General features: G+C 35.9%; 1 protein-coding gene across 22 annotated transcripts in view; it reads right to left on the bottom strand.

Annotated features, from left to right (window-relative positions):
• The window catches only part of ldb3a (LIM domain binding 3a), an 86,382-nt gene that overhangs the window by 15,088 nt on the left and 47,409 nt on the right, over positions 1-23,885 (bottom strand). For 9 of the 22 annotated variants that reach the window (XM_073920000.1, XM_073920003.1, XM_068212952.2 and 6 more), the window contains 5 exons: positions 8,315-8,371; positions 5,571-5,833; positions 5,127-5,490; positions 2,912-3,092; positions 2,689-2,809 (listed from right to left, as the gene is read on the bottom strand). In XM_073920000.1, coding sequence (XP_073776101.1) covers positions 2,689-2,809; positions 2,912-3,092; positions 5,127-5,490; positions 5,571-5,833; positions 8,315-8,371 — 986 coding nt within the window. 22 annotated transcript variants of the gene reach the window in all.

The raw sequence follows: 23,885 nt of genomic DNA, 5'->3' as shown, positions 1-23,885 counted from the left end.
AAAATTAAGTAAATCCAATGAATCATTTTTTTCAGTGTAAATATGTTAAAACTAAAATTTTGTTTAGTAATATACATTGCTACAAACATAATTTGGGCAATTTTAAAGGCAATTCATTATTTACATTTTACTGAGCACATTCAGATTTACAAATAGTTGTATGTCAAACAAATAAAATAAAATAAGTCACTATGAATATGCATGGTAATGAAGTTGCCCTTAAACGCACATTTGATTTCTCTTGGACTTTTGCTCTAAATAGCACAGGTGAATTGGCTGTGACTGGAGCTCTCCTGAGCCCGCAGTATTCTTCTGTTTTTACTTGCACATATTATTAATGAAATGAATTACTGCTCATGTAAAACGTTGCGAAGTGATAGTCCTTGTTAATAATATTTAATAAGAATAAGGTTCTGTGCATACTAATACGCTTTAGTTTTAAAATGGTCCAAGTCCACACTGGTGTTTCACCCAGCATTTCTGAACAGCTCTCTGTCCACACTACACCGCTGAAAATGCACATCACGTGACCACACACAAACTCTGGCATGTGCTACAGCATATGCGCGCATCTGAGCTTGAGGAAGTCAATGGGGGTTTTGCAGGCAACCCCCGAGATGAGAGCAGCGCATGTCGGACAGTTCACTAAGGATCTTCTGCTGGATTTCGTCTTAGTATAGTTGTTAAACGTGATATTTAATTTATCTTATCTTAATTCATCAAACGACTCTTTGGTCTTTTGACCCTATTATTGTTCTCAGGTAACATGTTTTGGCTGAGCGCAAAGATAAGTTAATAGGCCTATTTGACTGTTTGCTTGCCTTTATTTTCTATATTGTATAAATTTATTGTACATTCTATTTTTATAATGGCTATTATTGATTGTTAAAATTGATATTCAGCAAAAGAGACAGGGTATGTTTCATACTTTAATGAAAGGAGGCAGCTATGTTATCAGATTCATTTTATAAATATATATACCGTGAAGATGACAGTAGAGGTCTGCATTCCCGCGGCTTTCCCGCGGGCGCCGCAGGACCCGACCAGATTTCTGCAGCGTGGGAATAAATTTCCGAATAAATCGCGGGAGCGGTCAGTAACGGGTTTAATTTGGGACGGGAGCGGGCTGTCTAGCAATATCGCGGATATTGCTATGCGAATGAGAGAGAGAGAGAGAGAGAGAGAGCTTTGCCTGTGTGTGTGCTTGGTGCTTGTGTGTGTGTGTATGTTAGTGCGCGCGCGCGTGAATGAGAGAGAGAGAGAGAGAGAGAGCTTTCCCAGATAGCAAAATACACTCGGGCCAGTTCCGGCTAGATTCTCGCCTGCCAGAGACTTACCACTCAGCCCGGCTCCGGCTGCCGGACTCCGGATGCTTGTGGACTCACTGCCCGATTCCGTAAGCGAGCCGACGGTGCCGCATCCGCGCTGGAATCGGCCCGAGAGTAATGTGCGCTGCGGCCCGGAGCTGGCGCGACTCAGTATTTATATACCTTTATATAAAACCTTTTGGTATTACATTGGTACTTGATACATGGTATTACAAGCCTTTGAGTTGATATAACAGCAAACGCCTGTGTGTCTGCTTGGTGCTTGTGTGTGTGTTAGTGCGCGCGTATGAGAGAGAGAGAGATTTGTCTGTGTGTGTGTGCTTGGTGCTGTGTGTGTGTGTGTGTGTGTGTGTGTGTGTGTGTGTGTGTGTGTGTTTATACAGACAGCTTGGCTGTCTGGACTGTATAGCTGGGGGATTTTTGGTTTTGTTCTCCCCCGCTCTTTAGCGGGATCGGGCGCTGCGGGCAGAAAACGGGGCGGGGCGGGTCGGGCAGCGGGACAATAAATTCTTAATATAAGCGGGAGCAGTCGGGTTCGGGCTAAAACCTTGCGGGTGCGGGCGGGAGCGGGATTCAAAATTTAGTCCCGCGCAGATCTCTAGATGACAGTCATGTAAATATGTAGCTACACTATGCCTTAACATTTTTGGTGTCTTTTAAGTTAATATCAGAATGAAAATAGGCAGTTCCTCATATCATGTTTTCATTTTATTGTTAAAATAGTGAAACAACATAGCCAGGGTGATGTGAATGATGTAATAGCCTACACTGTTTCCTATGAAGATTTACCCGATGTGTCCTCGGGAGTTTGTTTTCCATATCAAACTTGCGAAGTCTGAACTTAAAGAAAAGGGTGCAAGAAAAGCCCCAATCAGATTTTCAGATGTCCTAGTTTTCCCCCATCCACAGTGACACAGCATTTTAAAATGTAAATGGTCTCTTCAGCATTTCCAAAACACTTTGTTTTCAGTGCTCAAAACTCAGAGGAAGTGTGGGCGGAAGGTGTAACCATAGCTAAACTTAACCTAAAAAAACTGTAAACCTGTTTTATTACAAATTAATTTAGGTAAATAACTGATAAAACTAAAACTGAAGCAGAACAATTATGATGTTTTTATGTTGCGTGGCCAAAAATAAAATATTAATTTTAGAAATAAGGTTATTAATAACACATCACGTTAATACTATGCTTATCATACTATGATACTATATCATCTGTTGAATAAAACAGAAGATGTACTGCATTTTAAATCACAATTGCAATCTTAATATTGGTCATTTGGTCATTTTCTAAAATGATTTAGCCCTAAACTAACCTTATATACAATTTTATGTTAGATATAGCCAGAGGCTCCCATACCTTTCTCACAGTACGGCTCACCATCCTCCATATGGAAGAGGCTGTTTCCAAAAGGCTTTCCACAGGCCGCACACACAAAGCATGTGGTGTGCCAGGTCTGCCGCAGTGCATGCATCACTTCCTGTTGAGCAGATGTTGAGCAGATCCAATCATCAGTAACTGTGAAATGTGTTTACATTTGTGTGTGTGTGTGTGAGGTAAAGTTTATAGGTCTCTGACGTACTCCCATGATCTTGGTGCTGCAGCGGGCACAGGTAGGTGCGAAGAACTCTTCATAGCAGTTCTCACAGTAAACATTATTCTGCTCCTCCACAAAACTGACATCAGCCAGAGATGTGTGGCAGTAATGGCAGTTGAACTCCTCTGGATGCCAGGAACGACCCAATGCCACCAGGAATGGTCCCCTGGGAAGTCAAAAACACACTTGTAAAAGATTTATGTTTTTAGAAGCACTAAAGTTATTGATATTTCCCATCATATATTCAATTATGTACCTTAATTAACATTTGTTAATGAATTACTGATTTAAAAAAAAATTAAATGAACATATTGTTGGTCTTGCTCAGTCATATTTCACAACTAACGATGAGCTGGTTTTACTAAACGTAATATTAGCGTAATAGCATAAAATGCATAAAAGCCCAGTTGGGCTGACAATAATGTAAATGCACCACATAAACAACATGTGCAGCAGCTCATTTCATTATATTGTTTCTCATTGGAGAAACTTTAAACATGACTTATGATCAAAGCAGTTTTGTAAACCTTTTTTACACAATTTCCATTATATAAGCCACTACAGAAAAACAAAAATACTTGACTGACAAAATTTTCCTCAATTTTTCTTTGTTTTGTTTAATTGTAACATAATAATTGTAACATAATAAATCTTAAGCTTTTGCTTTAACACATTTTTTACATTTTAAAAGTTGCACTATTATATTATAGTTGCCGTTTCTGTGTGGAGTTTGCATATTCTCCTCGTGTTCGCGTGGGTTTCCTCCGGGTGCTCCGGTTTCCCCCACAGTCCAAAGACATGCGGTACAGGTGAGTTGGGTAGGCTAAATTGTCCGTAGTGTATGTGTGTGAATGAGTGTGTATGGGTGTTTCCCAGTGCAGCTGGAAGGGCATCCGCTGCGTAAAAAATATGCTGGATAAGTTGGTGGTTCATTCCGGTGTGGTAACCCCAGATTGATAAAAGGACTAAGCCAAAAAGAAAATGAATGAATGAATTACATTATTTATTTTAGTTGTTCATTAATTATTAAGGCTTGAAAAAATTATTTTAAAAAGTTTTATAATTTTATTTTAAATGAATAAATAAATAAATAAATATTGTTAATTTAACTATTAACTAAGATAAAACTACTTGTTTAAAAGGTGCAGTAGGTGATTGTTGAAACAATTTTTGTTGTGCTGATCGAAAGTCTCTTCACATTTCAATAGTAATGATTAAAGTGAATGACCTAAATGTATTTATATGTATTTTTATATTCCAGGTAAGGCATGAAACTGAAATATGTTCATTCAACTCAAATTTGTCAGACCGATAATTCCTATAATTCTGATAACTAGCCCAAACTTTCTGTCAACAAATGTAGATTTGTACATCTGTACACCCCTGTTCAGGCAGATACCCCATTTACACACTAGAAAGTGACAACAGTAAAAAAAAACAAAAAAAAAAAAAAAAAACCGCTGAATTGAAACTTTATAAAATCCTAAATCAATATTGGAGTTACTTTTGCATGCTGGAGGTAGGAGGACCATGGCTGAAGTATTTCTTTTAAACAGGTAATGTTCAGTTTTAAAACTATTTTAGTCATGCAAAGTTGATGTTGACTTTTTTGTTTTACGAATGGGTTATATGCACGGAAGAGTTGTTTAGCCACTGAAATCTTCCGGCAAAAGATTGATGTGACTGATTTCAATTTCATAAAGAATTTTTTACAGCATTGATAATGTAGATTTTTTTATTTAATTTAATATCAAAACACAAGTATAACGCTCTATTCTGTCTAGCCTGCTTTACAGAGCTGAAGTTGTTTTTATATTTACATTGGGGTATTTTTGAACAATGGCAACCTGTGACAGGCTCCCTATATTGTTTACCATGACACTCTGAATACTCAGTCTGAAATAGCATGTAAGTAAGGCTTAGTAATAAGTGTAATTCCTTCACACCGCCGGCCCAACACTAAGCATACAGTAGTGGCTTTAGGATAAAGCGAGTGAGAGAGTGAGACTAGCAATCCTTGCATGCAGGAAATATTGCTTATTATGACAAGATCTGCTTGCTACAAAACAGAAAACGTGCTAGATATAATACAGTTTTTTTCAATTAAAATAGTTGCCTTATTTAAGAACAAAACTAAACAAAAATAAAATAGAAACCAATACTAGCAAAGTGAAAAATGAAGTCTTATGATTGTAAATACCTGATGATATTGTTGCAGGTAGCACACAGAGGTGTCCTGTTGCTAGCTGCAAACCGCTCCGCCCTTTGAGCAACTCCACGAGCCACCGGTGGGAAGGGGGCAGGGTTGAAGGGAGGAGGGGCGGGGTTAAATGCAGGACTTGGTGCTGCAGGAACCGGGTTAGAGATAATAGATGGTGGTGGTGGAGCCGCCTGGGGAAGAGGCTGCACTTTGATATTCGTGTTGGGGGTGGGTTTGCTGGGGTCAAATTTCTGAGCAAAGTTATCATCAGTAACCCAGGGAGGCCTGTTGGAAGACGATGCTGGAGCTGCTGGAGGAGCAGGTGGAGGTGGGGCAGGCTTGTGCACCATTGGAGGAGCTGGTGCTAAAAGAGGTCCATGAATTAGCACTGAATGTATAGACCCATGCACATGAGTTTTACACCATACAATGTGGAATGGTTACCTGGACCAGCTGGGTAGGAAGCAGGCATAATGGTGGCTGTGCTGACCACTTTGGGTGGTGGTGGACCTACAGGGATCTGGATGGAGCTGTGCTGCATGGGTGGAGGCTGCTGCATAAGTGGAGGTTGCTGCATGGGTGGAGGTTGGTGCATGTGTGGATGCTGGTGCATTGGTGGAGGCTGCTGCATGAGTGGAGGCTGCTGCATGAGTGGAGGCTGCTGCATGAGCGGAGGCTGCTGCATAGGCGGAGGCTGGCTGTAAGAACTACAGAAAAACAGAACAGAGACTCTGTGACATTTCAGTTCAGAGAAGATTCTCCTGCATCTTACACTTTCATATAATTTATTTATACAGAACATAATTTTTCCCTTTCCATGGTAATATTTTCATATTAACATAATGGTTCCCAACCTAGAGTAACTCCTAGAGGAACGCCAACAGTACACATTACGAATGTCTTGCTTATTTAAACTATTCATTTAAATACCTTATGCTGGTGATCCACAGGGCAACTTTATGAGCAATGTTGCAGGGAAACTTTGGGTAAAGATGCCATAAATGAGCAAGGTCAAAAAACAGATAACCTTTCATGTGTTGAGCTTATAGGTTTTAAAATTAATTAATGTTGTGTTACACTGTAAAAATAATTCTGTAAAAACTCTGTATAATTCCATAAAATAAGAGTTTTTGTTTCATGTCATTTTAATATCAGTGAATCAAAAATTTGTCCATCTGTTCTTGCAAATTAACTTTTCATGTTAACTATGTTATTGTTATTTTATGAGAAGCCATACATATTCACAAACATAACCCATCAATGTTAATATTTTTGTCAGTGAGATTATTTTATATGATTGAATTATTAATATTTGTAATAATTCTAAAGTATTTTTGGATACATTTTTATGGGATTTAGAGCGAGGATGCATGAAACGTATTTAAAATTGACCAAAACATGTGTTTACAGCTTCTTTCAGGAAGAGCCCTACGTTTTTTTCAGGATATTGAACAGAATTCCTCAAAAACATCCCTTACATACGATACACTCATGAACAAAATCTTAAGACCCGGGGAAACATTTCAAGTATTCACAATTTGCACTGGTGTATCGTAACCAGGTTGTAAGTACTGCTTTGAAATGGCAAATGAAGACACAGGTGCAACACATAAAAAACTGAGAATAGGCAATTAAATGAAAATTGTATTAAAACTCAAACAGACTCAAATCAGCTGATCAAAAGTATAGGACCAGATCCTAAAAAAGTTTAATTCTTTACAAAACTGGCTTTGCTTTAGTTTTGCTTCAGCCTGTAACACTCTCAAGATCTCTAGATGGCAAAGGCAAAAAGGCTTTCTCGTTTTGAACGTGGCAGGATTGTTGAGCTGCTCAGGCAAGGGCTTTTACAACGAATCATTGCTGCCGAAGTTGGATGCAGTAACACAGTCATTAAATTTCTTAAAAGATCCTAAGCGTTATGGGACAAAAAAGTCAAGTGGTAGACCCAAAGAAATTTCCCCTGCACTGAGCCGGAGGATGTCCGAGAAGACAGAGGCATATCCTCAACCCAAATTAAGGCCCTTACTGATGCTGACTGCAGCCCAATAACCATGAGACAACATCGTTGAGAGAAGGGCTTAAAGAACAAAAATGTCTTCAAAGGCCACGTCTTTGCCCACACCACAAACTTGCCCATTTGAAATTTACAAGGGAGCACCAAACATGGGACATTGAAAAGTGGAGGAAAGTTTTGTTCTCTGACAAAAACAACTTTAACCTGGATGGTCCTGATGGCTTCCAACACTACTGGCACAACAAGGAGATTCCACAGGAAATGTTATTTAGACGGCACAGCGTGGAGGCTTCATCATGATCTGCGGTGCGTTTTCCTTCAATGGTAAAATTAATCTTCAGGTTGTGCAGGGGTGACAAACTGCTGCTGGTTATGTAGACATGTCGCAGCAGACATCCCTCTTGACTGAGGGCCCTCGTCTGTGCTGTAATGACTGGATCTTTCAACAAGACAACGCTGCAATTCACAACACCTGCCTGACAAAACGCTTATTCCAGGAGAATAACGTTGCTCTTTTGGACCATCCTGCATGCTCTCCTGATTTAAATCCCATTGAGAACATTTAGGGGTGGATGGCAAAGGAAGTTTGAAAAATGGCCAAAAAAAAAAGTCAGTTCCAGACCGTGGGTGACCTTCCTGAAGCCATCTTGACCACATGGAGCAACATTACCACCAGCCTTCTGGAAACACTTGTATCAAGCATGCCGAAATGAGTGTTTGAAGTGATCAACAAGAAGGGAGGAACTTCACACTACTGAGTCACTTTTGACAATTTGAGTTTTATTATCACGGTTTTTTTATACCTTTGATCAGCCGATTTGAGCCTATTTGAATTTAAATGCCTTAATAAATTGCCTATTTTCAGTTTTTTGGCTTTTGCACCAGCATCTTCTTTAGCTATTTTAAAGTAGTTCTTACAATTAGATTATGATCTACATATGTAAAATGTGAATAACTGTAATGTTTTCCCCGATCTTAAGATTTTGTTCTGGAGTGTACATACCTTACCGACCCCAAACTTTTTAATTGTAGTGTTTATTTATATAGTTGCTAAAGGTAACATATCTCTAATATAGAAGCATAAAAAACCATTCACAAATATTGAGCAGTTAAAAAGATGACAAAAGCTGCAAGTGTAAACATATTATTGTTTGAGAAGAAAGCTTGACCATACCTTGAGATGGAGGTTTTGTACTGGGAAGTGTAGCCCATAGAGGTCTGCAAGCTGTAGCTATAGTATACAGCAACAAAGACAAAAACAGTGAACAGTCAAAACTACCAATCCTATAATAAACCCGAGAGGCCACGTGCACTCATAGTTGTACAGCTGTGAAACTGAACCCAAAATATAAACAGGATCAGGTACTTTTGTTTTACAAATCAAATACTTATAAATTAAATAGGAATGACCCTTTAAAGAACTTGTAAGACGTGAATTCAGCACAGTAGCTATGAGCGAACATGGCGATATATACAACACAAACAAATTATCCAACCAGCTGAACACATACAGTACAAACACAAACAAAACAAATAAGCATGAACTTTCAGAGCAAAAAAAACAACAATATAAAAACACAATAACATATTATATTTCAGTGAATAGTAAAAGAGAACACAATAAAACACAATATATGCATGTCACATTGAAATTTCCTGACAGAAAGAACCTGACCACATTGGCTTAATATTATATAGGTCATTTAGTCTGAAGTAGGTCAGCTAAATCTGAATTCACAGTTAATATGACTATGGCTTCTATTAATTACTGGAGACTTCTGTGATTATTTGACAGAGTTTAGATCAGCTGAAACTATGAAGTTCACTTTAGTCTGCATGCAGCAATATAATCTAATGAACAGCTTGCTCAGATAATCAATGTAGACATGCAAAGAGAAGACAGTCTCTGTCTTAAAAACAATAAACATGAGCATTTGTTGACATGGGTTTCAATACCCAGATATGGAAACTCACACTTAGGGTGGAAATATTGGACGTGTAACTAGATATAAGGGCTGAAAGGTGAAAAATGTCCTAAGGACCAAACCAATAAAAGTGTAATATATAGTGTTTTTATTCTTTACATTATAGGATGTCATGTTTATTTATTCATATTGTATATGTCTGATGACATATTAAAAGACCCTATGGATAGCAGTGCAGGCCTGTACTTTACTGTGCACCAAATTCACTTTTAAATCTTGTCTTTGACCTATAAAAGATACCATTACATTACTAGAAACAAATCTAGAAACAGCTAGAAAATCTATTTTTTTATTACCATCACATATCAAACATATACAATGAATTTGTACTGACTGGGAATCGATGTAAGATACTTGTTTAGGCATGTTTAGGGGTGCAACTACAGTAGAAGTACTGATGTAGCACCTATTTATTTTAAGGAAGAATAAAAAAAACAGAAATCTAAACTAATGCTCAAACCTCAGAGGAAACGTATTAAATTACTTCACCTTAGGTTTCAGAAACACCTGCAACTTACTGTTATTGTCAATGTAACATTATACAATATAAGTTCTTGTTGTGAAGTTGAGCTCAAAAAAGTTTTCAATGAAAACTTGGAAGATTTTTATTTGGATCAAGTCCTGTTTTGAACAATGTCATTGTTTTTCCCACTTTAAAGTAGCAGCTGAAAACAAACAAGTAACCTGCCAAATGATTCATGAATTAAATTAAATGTGAGTTTCTTGCTTCCTTTGGGGGAAGATTATTATTATAATAAGTAACATCAAAGGAAGTGGCAGCTGCCACCAACCTGATTTTACCAAGTAGGATATGTTCCTGCACTCTCAGAAATAAAGATATGTGAGCTGTCACTGGGGTGGTACCTTTGCAAAAGGTACACATTTGTACTTAAGGGGCCATGTTAGTACTTTAAAAATATATAATAGTACCTGCAAATTTTAAGAGGAACACTTTTGTACTTTTTAGGTACTAATATATACCTTTGAGGTATTAATATTGATCTTTTAGGTACAAATTTGTACATTTTGAAAAGGTACCACCCCGGTGACAGATCGTGTACCTTTATTTCTGAGAGTGTGGATCAACATCTATGTTGATCCTGGAACAACATTCCAATCATCCAATCAGAATTAAGGGATACATTTACCATTTAAGATTAGGCTTACGGTTAGGTTTATGCACTTTAACATAATTGTTATCCAACTATTATTCTAATCTGATTCTGGTAAAAATTTACAGATATGGTTGTGTTTCGAGATATAAATTACATTTTCAAACAAAAATTCCAAGATCAACATAGATGCTAATCCAGGATCGTATTGTAGTTTACAAAATCATGCCAGCAGCTGCATCAAGAAACCTGGTTCAAATAAAGAAAATTATATTGGAAAATTGAAGCCAACAATTGCTATATTAATAACAAGACTCACTGGTGGATTGGCTTTGTTTGAGTCTCCAGAATCAACAGAGGCTCTCTGTTTTAACATAGTTTACAATGTTAGGCTAAAATCTAAAAGTAATAGTTAATTTTCTAAAACATCTCTAATGTTTCCCAAATATAAGTAACTTATCATTGAAATAACTAAAGCTAACTATATTGTTTTGCTACATCCAAACAAATGACCATAACCCCACACAAACCAACAACGACAATAAATAGTAACAACAGGAAACATAAATACAGACAAACAATATCTGGAAAAATCAAGGCTGCATTAATTTGACCAAAACCACAATAAAACAGGGACATTGAAAAACAAATCAACTTTTTAAAAATGTTTTTAATATTTAAATATCTCAAATGATCCTTCAGAAATCACTATATTATGCTGATATGCAGTTCTTATTATAAAAAACCATATTGTTGCTAAATATTTTTGTGCAAGTAGATTATTTTTCAATATGCATCTGTGACTCAAACAACATTTTTACAATTTTTGTTAACATTGCCACCTTTATTGTCATTTTTTGTCAATTGAATGCATCCTTGGTGAATACAAAACACATATATTTTTTAAATTCACTTTTGAAAAGTTATATATGCCGTTAACAAATACATACCAAAGAGGGAAAAGTAAAGCAAGCCAAAACTGCAAATGCAATGCATGCAACATTACCTGGGGACAGTGGTTTGCTCGGGAATCAGCTCCACTTCAGGCTCAGGTGCCTGATTGGCTATCAGCGGCTCGGAAAGGAGCTGATTGGGCAAAGCAGCCATAGTAGGCGGGCAGACAGGTGCAATGCTGGTAGAAACTGGAGCATGCTCAGCAGCAGAACTAGATACAATGTTAGGTAGCGGTAAAATCAAAAATGGAAGTCAGGCTGAAGACATAAATACAGACAGTAGCCATGTATGTAGATATGCCTTTAAAGTATTGTCATAAGCAGCTGCTTCGTTTTCATGCATAGACTACATTCTGAGCACAATGCAAGGATGTCCATCAAGAGGGACAGAAAATGTCTTTTCATTGAAGGATTATAGAAATTGTAACATTAATGACTGTGAACTACTGATTTAATACGAGTCATAAATTGAGCTGTATTTTACTTTGTATGCAATATATCTGCGAGCGAGAGTGCTGTTCTACAATCAATCACATGCTTGATCAGGGGAAATGAACTGCAGATGGCAGGACCCCATTTTACAGTGACGCAGGCTACGGTACATGGGTTATGTAAACCCTCTTAGTCTGCCCATAAAACACAATTCAGTGGTTAGAGAGCAGCAGATTAGTGTTAAATAATACTCCTCCCTGTGATACAAGCAAAGAAAAGTGCATTATTCACAGAGAGACGTTGCTTGAATCAGTTGGCATCCCCAGTATAATCAAACACAATCACATGATTAAGTTATATTGGTGTTGGAGCCGCCCAGGCAGAAGAAAGAAGATGAGAGAGAGGCAGGCATCCAGCAGCAGCAGGCCTGGTGGTGGTGGACTGATGGCTGACCCCCTTCAAACTGACCATCTCACTCGCTTTCAACATATGTAAATATTCCCCACAGAGAAGCATGAGGTACGATCTTAAATAAAGACAGCATTAAAAGCTGAAGTGTGTGACTTTTTTTTTCATTTAATTGAAATGATCAAGGGAAACTAAGTATTAATATATTTTGCTGTCATTTTGTGTGGGTTGGTGCCATTAGTCTAGTGGACAGTGCGTTGACATGTAGCACCCTGTGCTTTAGGCATCCCAAGTTTGAGTCCTGGTTTGTGGACCTTTCCCAAATCCATTCCCCCTTACCCTCTCTCTAACGTTGCTTCCTGTCAATCGAGTTTTCTTTCATAATAAAGAAGAAAAAATGCCAAAAATGAATAAAAAAAGTACAAATTAAAAAAATAATAAAAAGCATGAAATACTTTATTTGTTAACAAATGACTTAATTTTAAATTATAATTCTCTTAAATTTTCAATGTATCTTCATTTTAGTTATTTCTAAAGCAAATTTACATTAATAGAAGGATATATTTCTATACAAAAAGCAAAATGTATGAATGCGATTATACAAATTCTTACAAATTTACCTTTAATTCACCGATGTGAAAATTATGAATTGCCAGAAGTTTGTAAAAAATGTAATGACAAAAAGTCAAGACAAATATTTTATGTTGCTTTAACTTATTTTAATACATTAATCAGGTTTTAACTAAATGTTTTAAGTTATACAAAGTGTAACGTCATATTTTTAGTTAGTTTGATTGATGCAAGTTGAGTTGACTAGAAAAGGTCATTTGATTAAACTAAAAAAAGGGTTTAAGGCAGGAATTTATTAAAAAGTGTATGGGGGTGCGTCTTTGGGGGGATTGTTTAAGTTTTTCTAACACTTGAAAAGTGAAAGAAAGAAAACCAGTTTGAAAACAGTTTTTATGTTTGCATTTTCAATCACACACTTCAGCTTTATTGCCATTCTGTGGATCATACACAGCTATGGCACAATTATACACTAAAGTAAATGTTGGTTGCAGACAATCTGTGGTAGACTTGTATGAATTTTGAATCCTTTTTTCTAGAGTATAATGCAAAATAATCATGCGTGTGTGTGTGTGTGTGTGTGTTAGAAAAGGCTTTAGGGAGGATGTGTTGTGGCACAACACATACAGAAGCATTTAAAAGCATTATAAAAGAGTCTTAATGTGAAATAAAAAAAAATCATTTACAATGATTACTCTCTCTATGTCTCTTAAACACAAACATACACAAAAATATGAAATTGATCTTGATGTCCCATTATTGTATTTCTCAACTGCACATTTAGATATATTAGAAAATCTTAAATCACAGGAAAGATTCACAGAACAATGAAATTTACAGAAGCAGACAATGCCTTCAGAAAAAGGGGTTGTATTGTTATCAAAATGGGATCAGTGAGCAGAGAGTCAAGATAGCCGGAGAAAGACTGCAGTGCCACCTGCTGGCAATATCCGACTGACACATAGGGAAAGAGTTTTTTCTTAGCCTAATGTGGGTTAGTGCAACAAAGTGTCATGAATAGCATCCTAACTTTAGACTATTACTGTTCCTGTCTGTACATTCACACGTGCAGATCAGCAAACAAAACTGGGGAACATAACAGAGGGTTGCAAAGCATAACTGAACGAATACTGGATGAATTATGAGATATTCATGCAATAGAAACACATAGAAAACATTGAAGGGACTGTAAAGCTTTTAATGTTTGATTTTCTGTTTTCAACCCATGCACTATTAAGCATTTGTTTTCAATCATGTGTAATTGTTCTGAGGAAAAGAATGACCTTTTTAGCCTTTCACAGGCTAAATGGGGTAAAACTGGTTATCAAGTTGTTGCTAAATGAATCAGATTTGATAAAGTTCTTCTAAAAGCCAATTAAACTGGAATTATCTCCTTTTAATCACACATGACAGGAAACAATTATTATAATGATGGGTAAAAACACCAAAGCAATCTTTAATATTGTAACATAGGCTGTGTTTACACTGGCACAAAACAAATCTGAGACAGATCAGACATTTTGGCACATGAGATAAAAATCCCCACAAAAGATTTGATTTATGAGCCTTTTTGAGTCACTTCCAAATGTTTTTTTAATCAGATAATATTTATAATTATCTGACCTAAGTCTTAACATGCATATCTGATTCCCCCTGAAATTTCAAGCCACACAGGCGACACATTCACCTACTTTAAGTTTGTATCATTAAATCTTGTGTACGCTTGTACTATTGAGGTAGAAACTTTATGTAAAACAGCTTTGTTAAGTTATATTATATTATTCTATGTTTATTTCATAGAATAAACCAGAGATAAAATAATTAGTGCTGTCAATCGATTAAAGAAAATTAACTAATTAGTCACACTTTTTTTGCAATTAATCGCGATTAATCATATTTAAAAGACTGAAACTTGCATTTTAGGTTATTCAAATGTAAAATTAATGTAAACGCAAGACAAAAAACATTTCAAATTCAAAACATAATTGTTTATTAGAATTTTTGTTTAACTTGCAACACAGATTTCTTCATGTTAACAACATACCCACAATAAACCATCAAGATCCTGGCTTGACAGCCATATTTATTACAGAAATAAAAACACAGGCATGTTAATGCCATATGAATTTCATAACGATCAATGCCAATAAATAAAAAAAATGATTTTCATGTTGGATTCTAAATGGACTGCAAAAAAATGCCAATATACAGGCATTGCAAATATGGAAAATTAGAATATTAATAAAGTATTGAATACAAACAATTGCACTCATTGAAAAGTTGTTTTGCTGTGAGTTGAGAACATTAATTATAAAGTAGAAAAAATTTGCGTAGTCCTCCTTTACATTCAGCCAGTAGCTAAGACAGTTCAGTCTGTTGACATGATCGTAGGACAATGTGGACCTTTCCTTTTGAATGATGTGAACTGAGAGTGAGAACAGTCTCTCACAAGCAGAAACACTGAATCAGCATATGCATTTCAGTGCCTAATTTTGTGGCCATTGGTGCTGCGACAAGTACGTAAGAAACATCAAGCGATACATTAAAGGCACCCACAGGTACGTATTGAGTCACACCAAAGACTAATTCTTACAGGGACTTTGGTCACATCGTCTCTAAACATTTAAACAACTTTAAGGAATTTGGACGACGACGACGTTTAGGCATTTGTTCTTGTTGCTAGGAAACACACACACACACACACACACACACACACACACACACACACACTGAGTCATGAAATGTGGAGGTTTTTCTTTCTGTTCGCCATGCGGTATCAAATTCCATCACATGGAATTATCACATGCGTTAACGCACTAATTTTGACAGCACTAAAAATTATTGAATGATGTAAAAATGACTAAATAAAACAGCAAAATCAGGAAAAAAAACACTCAAATTCAACCATAACAGGTTTTAAATTGAAAGGGTAGTTTACCCCAAGATTAAAATTTATTTGAAATTTAATTTAACATCTATGAATCCTCAAGCTGTTTCAAACTTATGTGAGTTCCTTTTTTTTTGTAAGTTTCTTTACTCTGCTGTACACAAATAAAGATATTTTGAAAACCAAAAAAGTTGACATTCCCCAAAGTAGGGTAAAAAAAAATACCAAGGGAGTCAACGAGGACCAACAACATTTTGGTTACCCAGCTCTTTAAAATAACTTTGTTTGTGTTCAACTGAGAAAAAAAAAGAAACCCATTCAGGTTTGAAACATGAGGAGGGTGGGTAAATGATTGCATATAATATATTACATGTGAATAATACTAAGAGTTTTAACAGATTAGCCATTGAAAACCCAAGGGCCAACTATGTAAAGTGACTCACAGAATAATTTTAGACTAGGATTAAGGTAAACACAGAAATTGGAAACAGATGGGAAACCAGATATGGTGAAAAGTTCTGTGCATTAAGACAGTGTAAATACAGCCTAAGATGATTCAGGCTTTTACACAAGGGTGGAGAATATGTCTAACACAAAAAAGGAAAGTTGTTAAATGCTGATGAAGTAATATAGACTGTATGACTGCAACTCACAACGTAAGATACAGACTACAGCAGCACAGACGGGTATAACAAACACAGCAGCTGCACACACTCTAACTTATATTAGATATTGAGCAAAACAAATGTATTTTTATTAATTCATGTATTACTATTAATAATAGTAGTAGTAATTATTATTATTAATAATAATATTATTAAAATGTTTTCTTGAGGTGAATGTGAACATTTTGAACCAAGTGTGATAGCAAATAAAGCAATAATCAAAAAATATTTTACCTTAGTTTTTATTTTAAACGTATAATATATAAATGAGGAAATCTAAAAATTGGATAAACAACTCAAAGTAATGTCTTGGCAACTATTGAATTATAATTTTGAGATGCATGAAAGTTATTCAACTAAAACTGAAATAAAATTAAAGAAAAAAAATGTAATATTGAAATGTACATAGTAGTGAAGACTGCAAATAACATGGTTATTATCCACCTTTTTTCTGAACACACTGACTTAAACAAGGATCATTGCTTTTATCTTCATTCTCTGATGTTTCTAGTCATATTCGTAATTTTCCCAGCCAGTAATGTTATTTAAATCTGTAGGGAAATGGTGATAAAGGACATGGGTCTATTGTTTCAGAACTATACAGTGGGGCAATGGACTTAATAATTGTAAAAGTTTAATAAGTGCACTAATGCCATAAAGGAGCCTGAGGTGGGTGCTTATATCAGACATACACTACCGGTTAAAAGTTTGAGATCAGTTTTTTTCCCCATGTTTTTTTTTTTAAAGGAAATTATTCTGTTCATCAAGGCGGCATTTGTTAAATGTAAAAAAAAAATGTTAAGTTGTTAAATGTTTATTAAAATTTTAAATAACAAATGAAATTATTACTCCAGTCATTGTTGCTTTTATGACTATTAGCATTAATAATACAAAAATATTTTATATTAGTTATGAAGATTCATATTAGAGTAATATATTAGAGTTATAAAAATAAATCATTATTAATAAATAACACTTCGGCTACGTAGTGGTGCAGTAGGTAGTGCTGTCGCCTCACAGCAAGGTCAGTTGGCGTTTCTGTGTGGAGTTTGCATGTTCTCCATGCGTTCGAGTAGGTTTCCTCCGGGTGTTCCGGTTTCCCCCACAGTCCAAAGACATGCGGTACAGGTGAATTGGGTAGGCTAAATTATCCGTAGTGGATGAGTGTGTGTGTGTGTGTGTGTGTGTGTGTGTGTGTGTGTGTGTGTGTGTGTGTGTGTGTGTGTGTTTGAATGAGTGTGTGTGGATGTTTCCCAGAGACGGGTTGCGGCTGGAAGGGCATCCGCTGCGTAAAAAAAACATGCTGGATAAGTTGGCGGTTCATTCCGCTGTGGCAATAAATGCAGCTTTGATGAGCAGGAGAAGCTCATTTTAAAACATTTACAAATCCTATTAACCCAAAACTTTTGTCCGGCAGTGTATTCGTAGATCAGGGTGGAAGTATTTCCATAAAAGTAAAAACAAAAAACACATATACCTTCTTTAAGGATTATCTTAAATTAGGCATAGCAATTCATATCTTTTTCTCAGTTAAACATTATTTATTTCAAAACCAGAAAGTGAAAAAAGAAAATTTCTCACAAAACAATGTTTTATTATTATTATTATTATTATTATTTTGGATTGTGACAATTTTTAAGAAAGGTGGCACTCTGCTAACTTGCCTGTGGTTTTAATGTCAAGGATATCATACAGTCAGAAACTTATACCAGCCCATGCCTACACTGAAAAATAAATATTTATTTGATTTACGAAATGTTTTTAAGGTAAGAGGTTGCAAACAATTATTAAGGGCTGAATTTAAACAAACAAATTAAATTTAGAAATGTTTAGTAAATTGTTTGTTTAAATTCAGCACCCCAAAAAGGTTTGCAACCACTTACCTTAAAAACATTGAGTAAATCCAATGAATGATTTGTTCCAGTGCAGTATGGAGATCCATCAAGGCAGTGCTTGTGAAAAAGGTGGATAGAACCAAAGATTGAGAAAAGCATCTCTTATACTACTGCTACTAATATAGCTGCAAACTCTCTAAGACATAAAGACAAAACGAGCTAAACAAACAAATAACTTAACGGACAGCAGGAAACAGCACTGCAGTGATTGGCAATGGAAAAGTTTTGTTCGGTTTCAGTCAGGTTGAGGAATGTCCAATGAAAAACTGGAGATGTGGGGAAAATGACAGAATAACATACAAAAAGAGTCGACTGATGCAACCATGTCTGTGTGACCTAGCATGACGAGTTCATACAGTTTTTACATGAAGGCAGAGTCTGAATAAATGAGACAAAGATGAAGAGTGAGAGAGGGCCAGCCACCCAGGGCCACAAGCACTCCGGTGTGCAGTCACACAGGCTTCCCAGCATGCACTGTCTGCATGCAAGTAGGAAGCTCAAAAGTGTAGTAAACCAATGGTGAGATGGTATGAGAGACGGTTAGCAGAGGCGTTAATCTGTTCTATGAAAACAGCCCACAGCAGAGCTAACACCATTTCCCTATGTGACAACCAGACAGGCAGGATTACCTGGAGGAAAAGTCCACGTTTATTGACTCTCTCTACTCACAGACCTTGATCTCCATCTTGTTCAACTGCTTGAAGTTCTGACGGCTTCATTTGCTTTCGCTCATCCTCCAGACACACAAACCTTGTCCCTTCACACATCTAAGCTCTTGTTACTCTATGAATATAGTCTTATATGTGTGCACTGCACATTCTTACTAACAAGTGAAAGGAGTGGATTCTAAAGCAACATTTCTCCAGTTTCACCCAACTGTGATCTTTAGACAACTGACTGACACACTGACTTCTTTATCACCCATAAGCCCTAGCTGCTCTAATATGTTACCACAGACTTAAGAGATTTTTTTAAATGATCTAATAGTTGCTTATTTAAAGATTGGTTTAAAGCTGAAGCATTGACTGTCTATCAGGGTTTAGTTTTTAAACAGATAAGAAATGAATTCATGTGCAAATGGTTTTAGTGTCTATTTTTATTATTAAAATTGTGTTCATGTAATTTCTGAAATGTTATAGTGTCAACAAGATTGATAGGATATAGAAACAGATAACATGCTACTCAACCATTTTGGTTGAAATCCCTCAGTGCTCTGCATAATATTGAAATGGCCCCATAGAGAATCAGCTATTTCTTTATATCTTGACTTTCTGATTTGTAAATCCAAAGAAAACAACTTTCGGATTTAGTATTTGTACAGAATTAATGTTAATTAATTAATATTAACTGTGTAAAACATATTCTGGATAAGTTGGCAGTTCATTCTGCTGTGGCAACCCCTAATAAATAAAGGGACTAAAGCAAAGGAAAAGACTGATATAAATATAAATAAATGAACAATACTGTATGAATGAATGAATAATACTATATTATTATTGGCTAAAATTTAAAAAGCCACATACACTAAAATACAATATATGTTCATGCAGTCATTTTCTTTTCAGCTTAGTCCCTTTATTAATCTGGAGTCGCAACAGCGGAATGAACAGCGTTTGTTTTACATGCCCTTCCAGCCGTAACCCATCACTGGGAAACACCCATGCACACTCATACACTACAGTCAATTTTAGCATACCCAATTCTCCTTCCATGTTTTTAGAGTTGTGGGGGAAATTGGAGCACCCAGAGAAAATGTTTATGTTAACACTCTAAAAAGCTCTGTTACCACTACATAGTTTAATACATTATTGTAACTTAAAAACTCTAAAATGGAAGGGCATCCGCTGCTGATTAGATTAAAACTTTTAAGTTGGCAGAATAATTTTATTAAGTTTTCAAAACAGATTTTAACTTAACTATTGGGGTAAATAAATATCTCAACTTTTTTAGAGTGTAATTAAATTTTTTGTAATTTTTGTAAAACAATGAAAACCTGTGGTTTAATACAAATTTTAAAAAAATGCCGGAAAACAAAAATGCTGTTGTTAAATGTATTTCTAACAAGCATGAACAGTAAATTTGAAAAACAAACAAAAAATTTATTTTTGAATTTGAAAATTTTAATTTCAGCTACTTAGTTTATTTGAGGTTCTAAACTTGAAAACATGCTATTACACACTGGATTTGTTTTCAATTTTAAATATTTATGTGTATGTAACATGTTATATGTTTTAGATATAATTAATAAAACCAACAACAATCAGCATATTAAGATTCAAATGTAATAATAACTTGTTCATAATTATTTGTATAACTTGATTTTAAAAAATATTTACACATAGGATTTTATAACTTTGTGACATTTATTTATTCATATTTCTGTAAATAAGCCACTAATTTGTCAACATGTAAAATAATTACATTTGATGGTTGGTTATATTTAAAAAATAAAATGGAATTACAGTGCATCTGCAAAGTATTCATTTTCCACATTTTTTTATGTTACAGTTGTATCCCAAAAGGGACTAAATTCATTTTTTCCTTAAAATTCTACACACAATACCAAATAATGACAATGTGAAATTTTTTTTTTTTAAATTGTTGCGAATTTATTAAAAATAAAAAACCTGAAAAATCACATGTACTTAAGTATTAACAGCCTTTGCTCAATACTTTGTTGATGCACCTTTGGCAGCAATTACAGCCTTGAGTCTTTTTGAATATGATGACACAAGCTTGGCACACCTGTCTTTGGGAATTTTTGCCCATTCCTCTTTGCAGTACCTCTCAAGCTATATCAGGTTGGATGGGAAGCGACGGTGTACAGCCATTTTCAGATTTCTCCAGAGATATTCAATAAGATTTAGATCTGGGCCACTCAAGGACATTCACCGAGTTGTTGTAAAGCCACTCCATTGATTTGAAACAATTTTAATTTTTTTTTACATTGTCATCATGCGGTATTGTATGTAGAATTTTGAGAATTTGATTAATTTTGGAATAAGGCTGTAACATCAAAAATTGTTTAAAAAAGAAAAAAAAGTGAAGCGCTAAGAATACCTCCCGGATGCACTGTACATTTTTGAATTAAACACTTAAGTTTAGTTATTTGATTTTAAACAATTAAATAAGCAACTGTGGCCTCCTCAGATGCCAAGACCTCCCAACGGTTAAGAACCACTAACCAAATCTAAAAAGCAAAGCAGCTTCTTAGTGAATTTAATAATAAAATGAGAATGAATATTTGCTTAAGTAAACAAAGGTTTCTCAGCCTTTAATGTATATGCTATCATAAGAAAGAAAACCCAAAATAATATCAAAACTCAATAACAGTATCACTTTTTCTTATCTAAACATACTAAATCTATGTGTACTCTCCTCCCATTCAAACAAATGTGCTAAAAAGCCATACCACATGATTAGTTTGATCACATTTCTTTTATTTGATGGATCTAATATACAAGTGCAATGGTGTTCTCAACAACCATCCAAAAAGCAATCAAGCCAGCACAAAAGAGAGAAGTTAAATGGTGGCTACATTCTCGTCAACTATTCCTAAATCTATACTATAGAGTGAACAACTCAAAACTGTAGTGATCTGTCAAACAACACAACAGACACTCATCTTCATCTTCTCTGCTTTCCTCTCACATGCTTTGACTTTCCTCTTACTTCAGTACTGCAGTCTGTCTATGCCACCTTTCTAAACTTTCTCTATATGTCGGGGTGCTTTACTGAGGCACGTTGAGTATTTGTGCCGACAGGCCATTGTGCCAGTTTTTCAGTTTAGCAAAACGGGGGCCTTTGGCTTCAGATTCAAATCTTTCCCTGTGACACCAAAACATCATATATAGGACAACAGGGGGAGGAAAAAGAGAGAAAAGAAAGGGTGGAAAACAGGGTTAGGGTATATTGCCTTTTCTTTCCTGTCCAGTAAATACACAGTTAATACATGTGTGAGTGTTTTAAAAGATTTGTGACTGCCTTAAAGAAATAGTTTAACAAGCAATTACCATGTTTACTTTGACCTTCATATCATCCAAGATGCAGGACTATATTATTTTGTAGAAGATTAAAGAAGATCTTAAGATTAAAACTGTGGTTATTTTCATTCATTCATTCATTTTCTTGTCGGCTTAGTCCCTTTATTAATCCGGGGTCGCCACAGCGGAATGAACCGCCAACTTATCAGCACGTTTTTACGCAGCGGATGCCCTTCCAGCCGCAACCCATCTCTGGGAAACATCAACACACACACACACATTCACACACATACTCATACACTACGGACAATTTAGCCTACCCAATTCACCTGTACCGCATGTCTTTGGACTGTGGGGGAAGCCGGAGCACCCGGAGGAAACCCACGCGAAAACAGGGAGAACATGCAAACTAGAGATGTGCGGATGGCGGTTACAGCCGCGGAATCCGCGGATAAACCGCGGATCGGGCAGATGACGTGACGAAAAATAATATTTTAATTAAATTCAGGCGGGTGGTGGGCGGCTGTACTGTTTTGTACACATAGCTGGCGCACCAACGAAAAAGCCTAGGACTGACTTCACAGAATGAGAGGAGGAATCGGATACACTAATTCTGGATGAAGTACAGAAGTCTTCCTCTACAAAATTAAGTATAGACGGATCAGCAGAGGAAAATCTACTTTCCTTTTGGGAGAAACAAGGCAGTCATTCCCACGTCTACAGCACCTTGCCAAGAGAATTCTATGCATTCCAGCAACAAGTGCTGCGAGCGAGCGCTCCTTTAGTGCAGCAGGGCGCATTAGAGGCCAGGCGCTCTCGTCTGAATGTTGAAATGATGTGTCAAAATGCGTTTTCTATTAGGCTACAATAATAAAAAAAAATTGTACAGTACAGTGCGTTTCATTTAGGCTATTTTTTTATTTATTTTTGTCCCCGTGCACCGATTGGAGACGGAGTTCACTGCTGATATTCTGAGAGCTTTATAGGGTGCTTCTCATTTCTTATTTGTGTATCCTCGTTTCCTTTCCTTGCTTTCTTTCCTCGTCTTTCCACCCCTATAGGATGCGAGGGAAGGACGCAAAAAAAAAAAAACGCAAGGAACGAGGAATCGAATCAAGTAAAAAGACACGTCCTCGTATTGTTTAGCGTCACTTCAAAGCGTCAATTAATGCTGGATTTGACTTGCACGTTTGGATTAACTGCATGTCATTAAAGTCATTCTCTATTTTCTAATAATCAATAAAGAAACATTCATTTAATAATAAAAAGGAATAAGCCATTCAAATAAAGAGCTCAGTCAGCAGATGGCAGGCGGGTGCGGTTTTAAAAATTGGTCAAAAATGTTAGTGCGGATGGATGGCGGACGGATGATGAGTTTTATGATGCGGTTGCGGATGAAATAATAGCCCATCCGCGCATCTCTAATGCAAACTCCACACAGAAACCCCAACTGAGTTGAGGTTCGAACAGCGACCTTCTTGCTGTGAGGCGAATGCACTACCTACTACGCCACTGCTTCGCCCCTGTGGTTATTTTATATTAATTAAATGCAAATAATTGACTACTACTCTACTACAAACAATAAAGGTAATAATGCTGTAAACAATTATTTTTGCATAGAATGATATTGGTAAGTTGCCACATGCATTTATTTTGTTTTGCCTGTATATGTTTGTTTTTTCTATCAAGAAAAAAATGTCAGTTGCCATTGACATTAATTTTACAATTTCAGCTATAAAAATGTTATTCTAGAAAAGAAAAATGTAATCTACATCATGGATTGCATGAAGGAGTAAAGTGATAATATTAAATTTTCATTTTTAAGTTCAAGTGTTAAACTATCTCTTTGAGGCACTGT

This window comes from Danio rerio, chromosome 13 (assembly GCF_049306965.1).
Source record: "Danio rerio strain Tuebingen ecotype United States chromosome 13, GRCz12tu, whole genome shotgun sequence".
NCBI lineage: Eukaryota > Metazoa > Chordata > Actinopteri > Cypriniformes > Danionidae > Danio > Danio rerio.
Note: the sequence above shows the minus strand (reverse complement) of the source record. Positions and strands in the feature narration are given on the sequence as shown.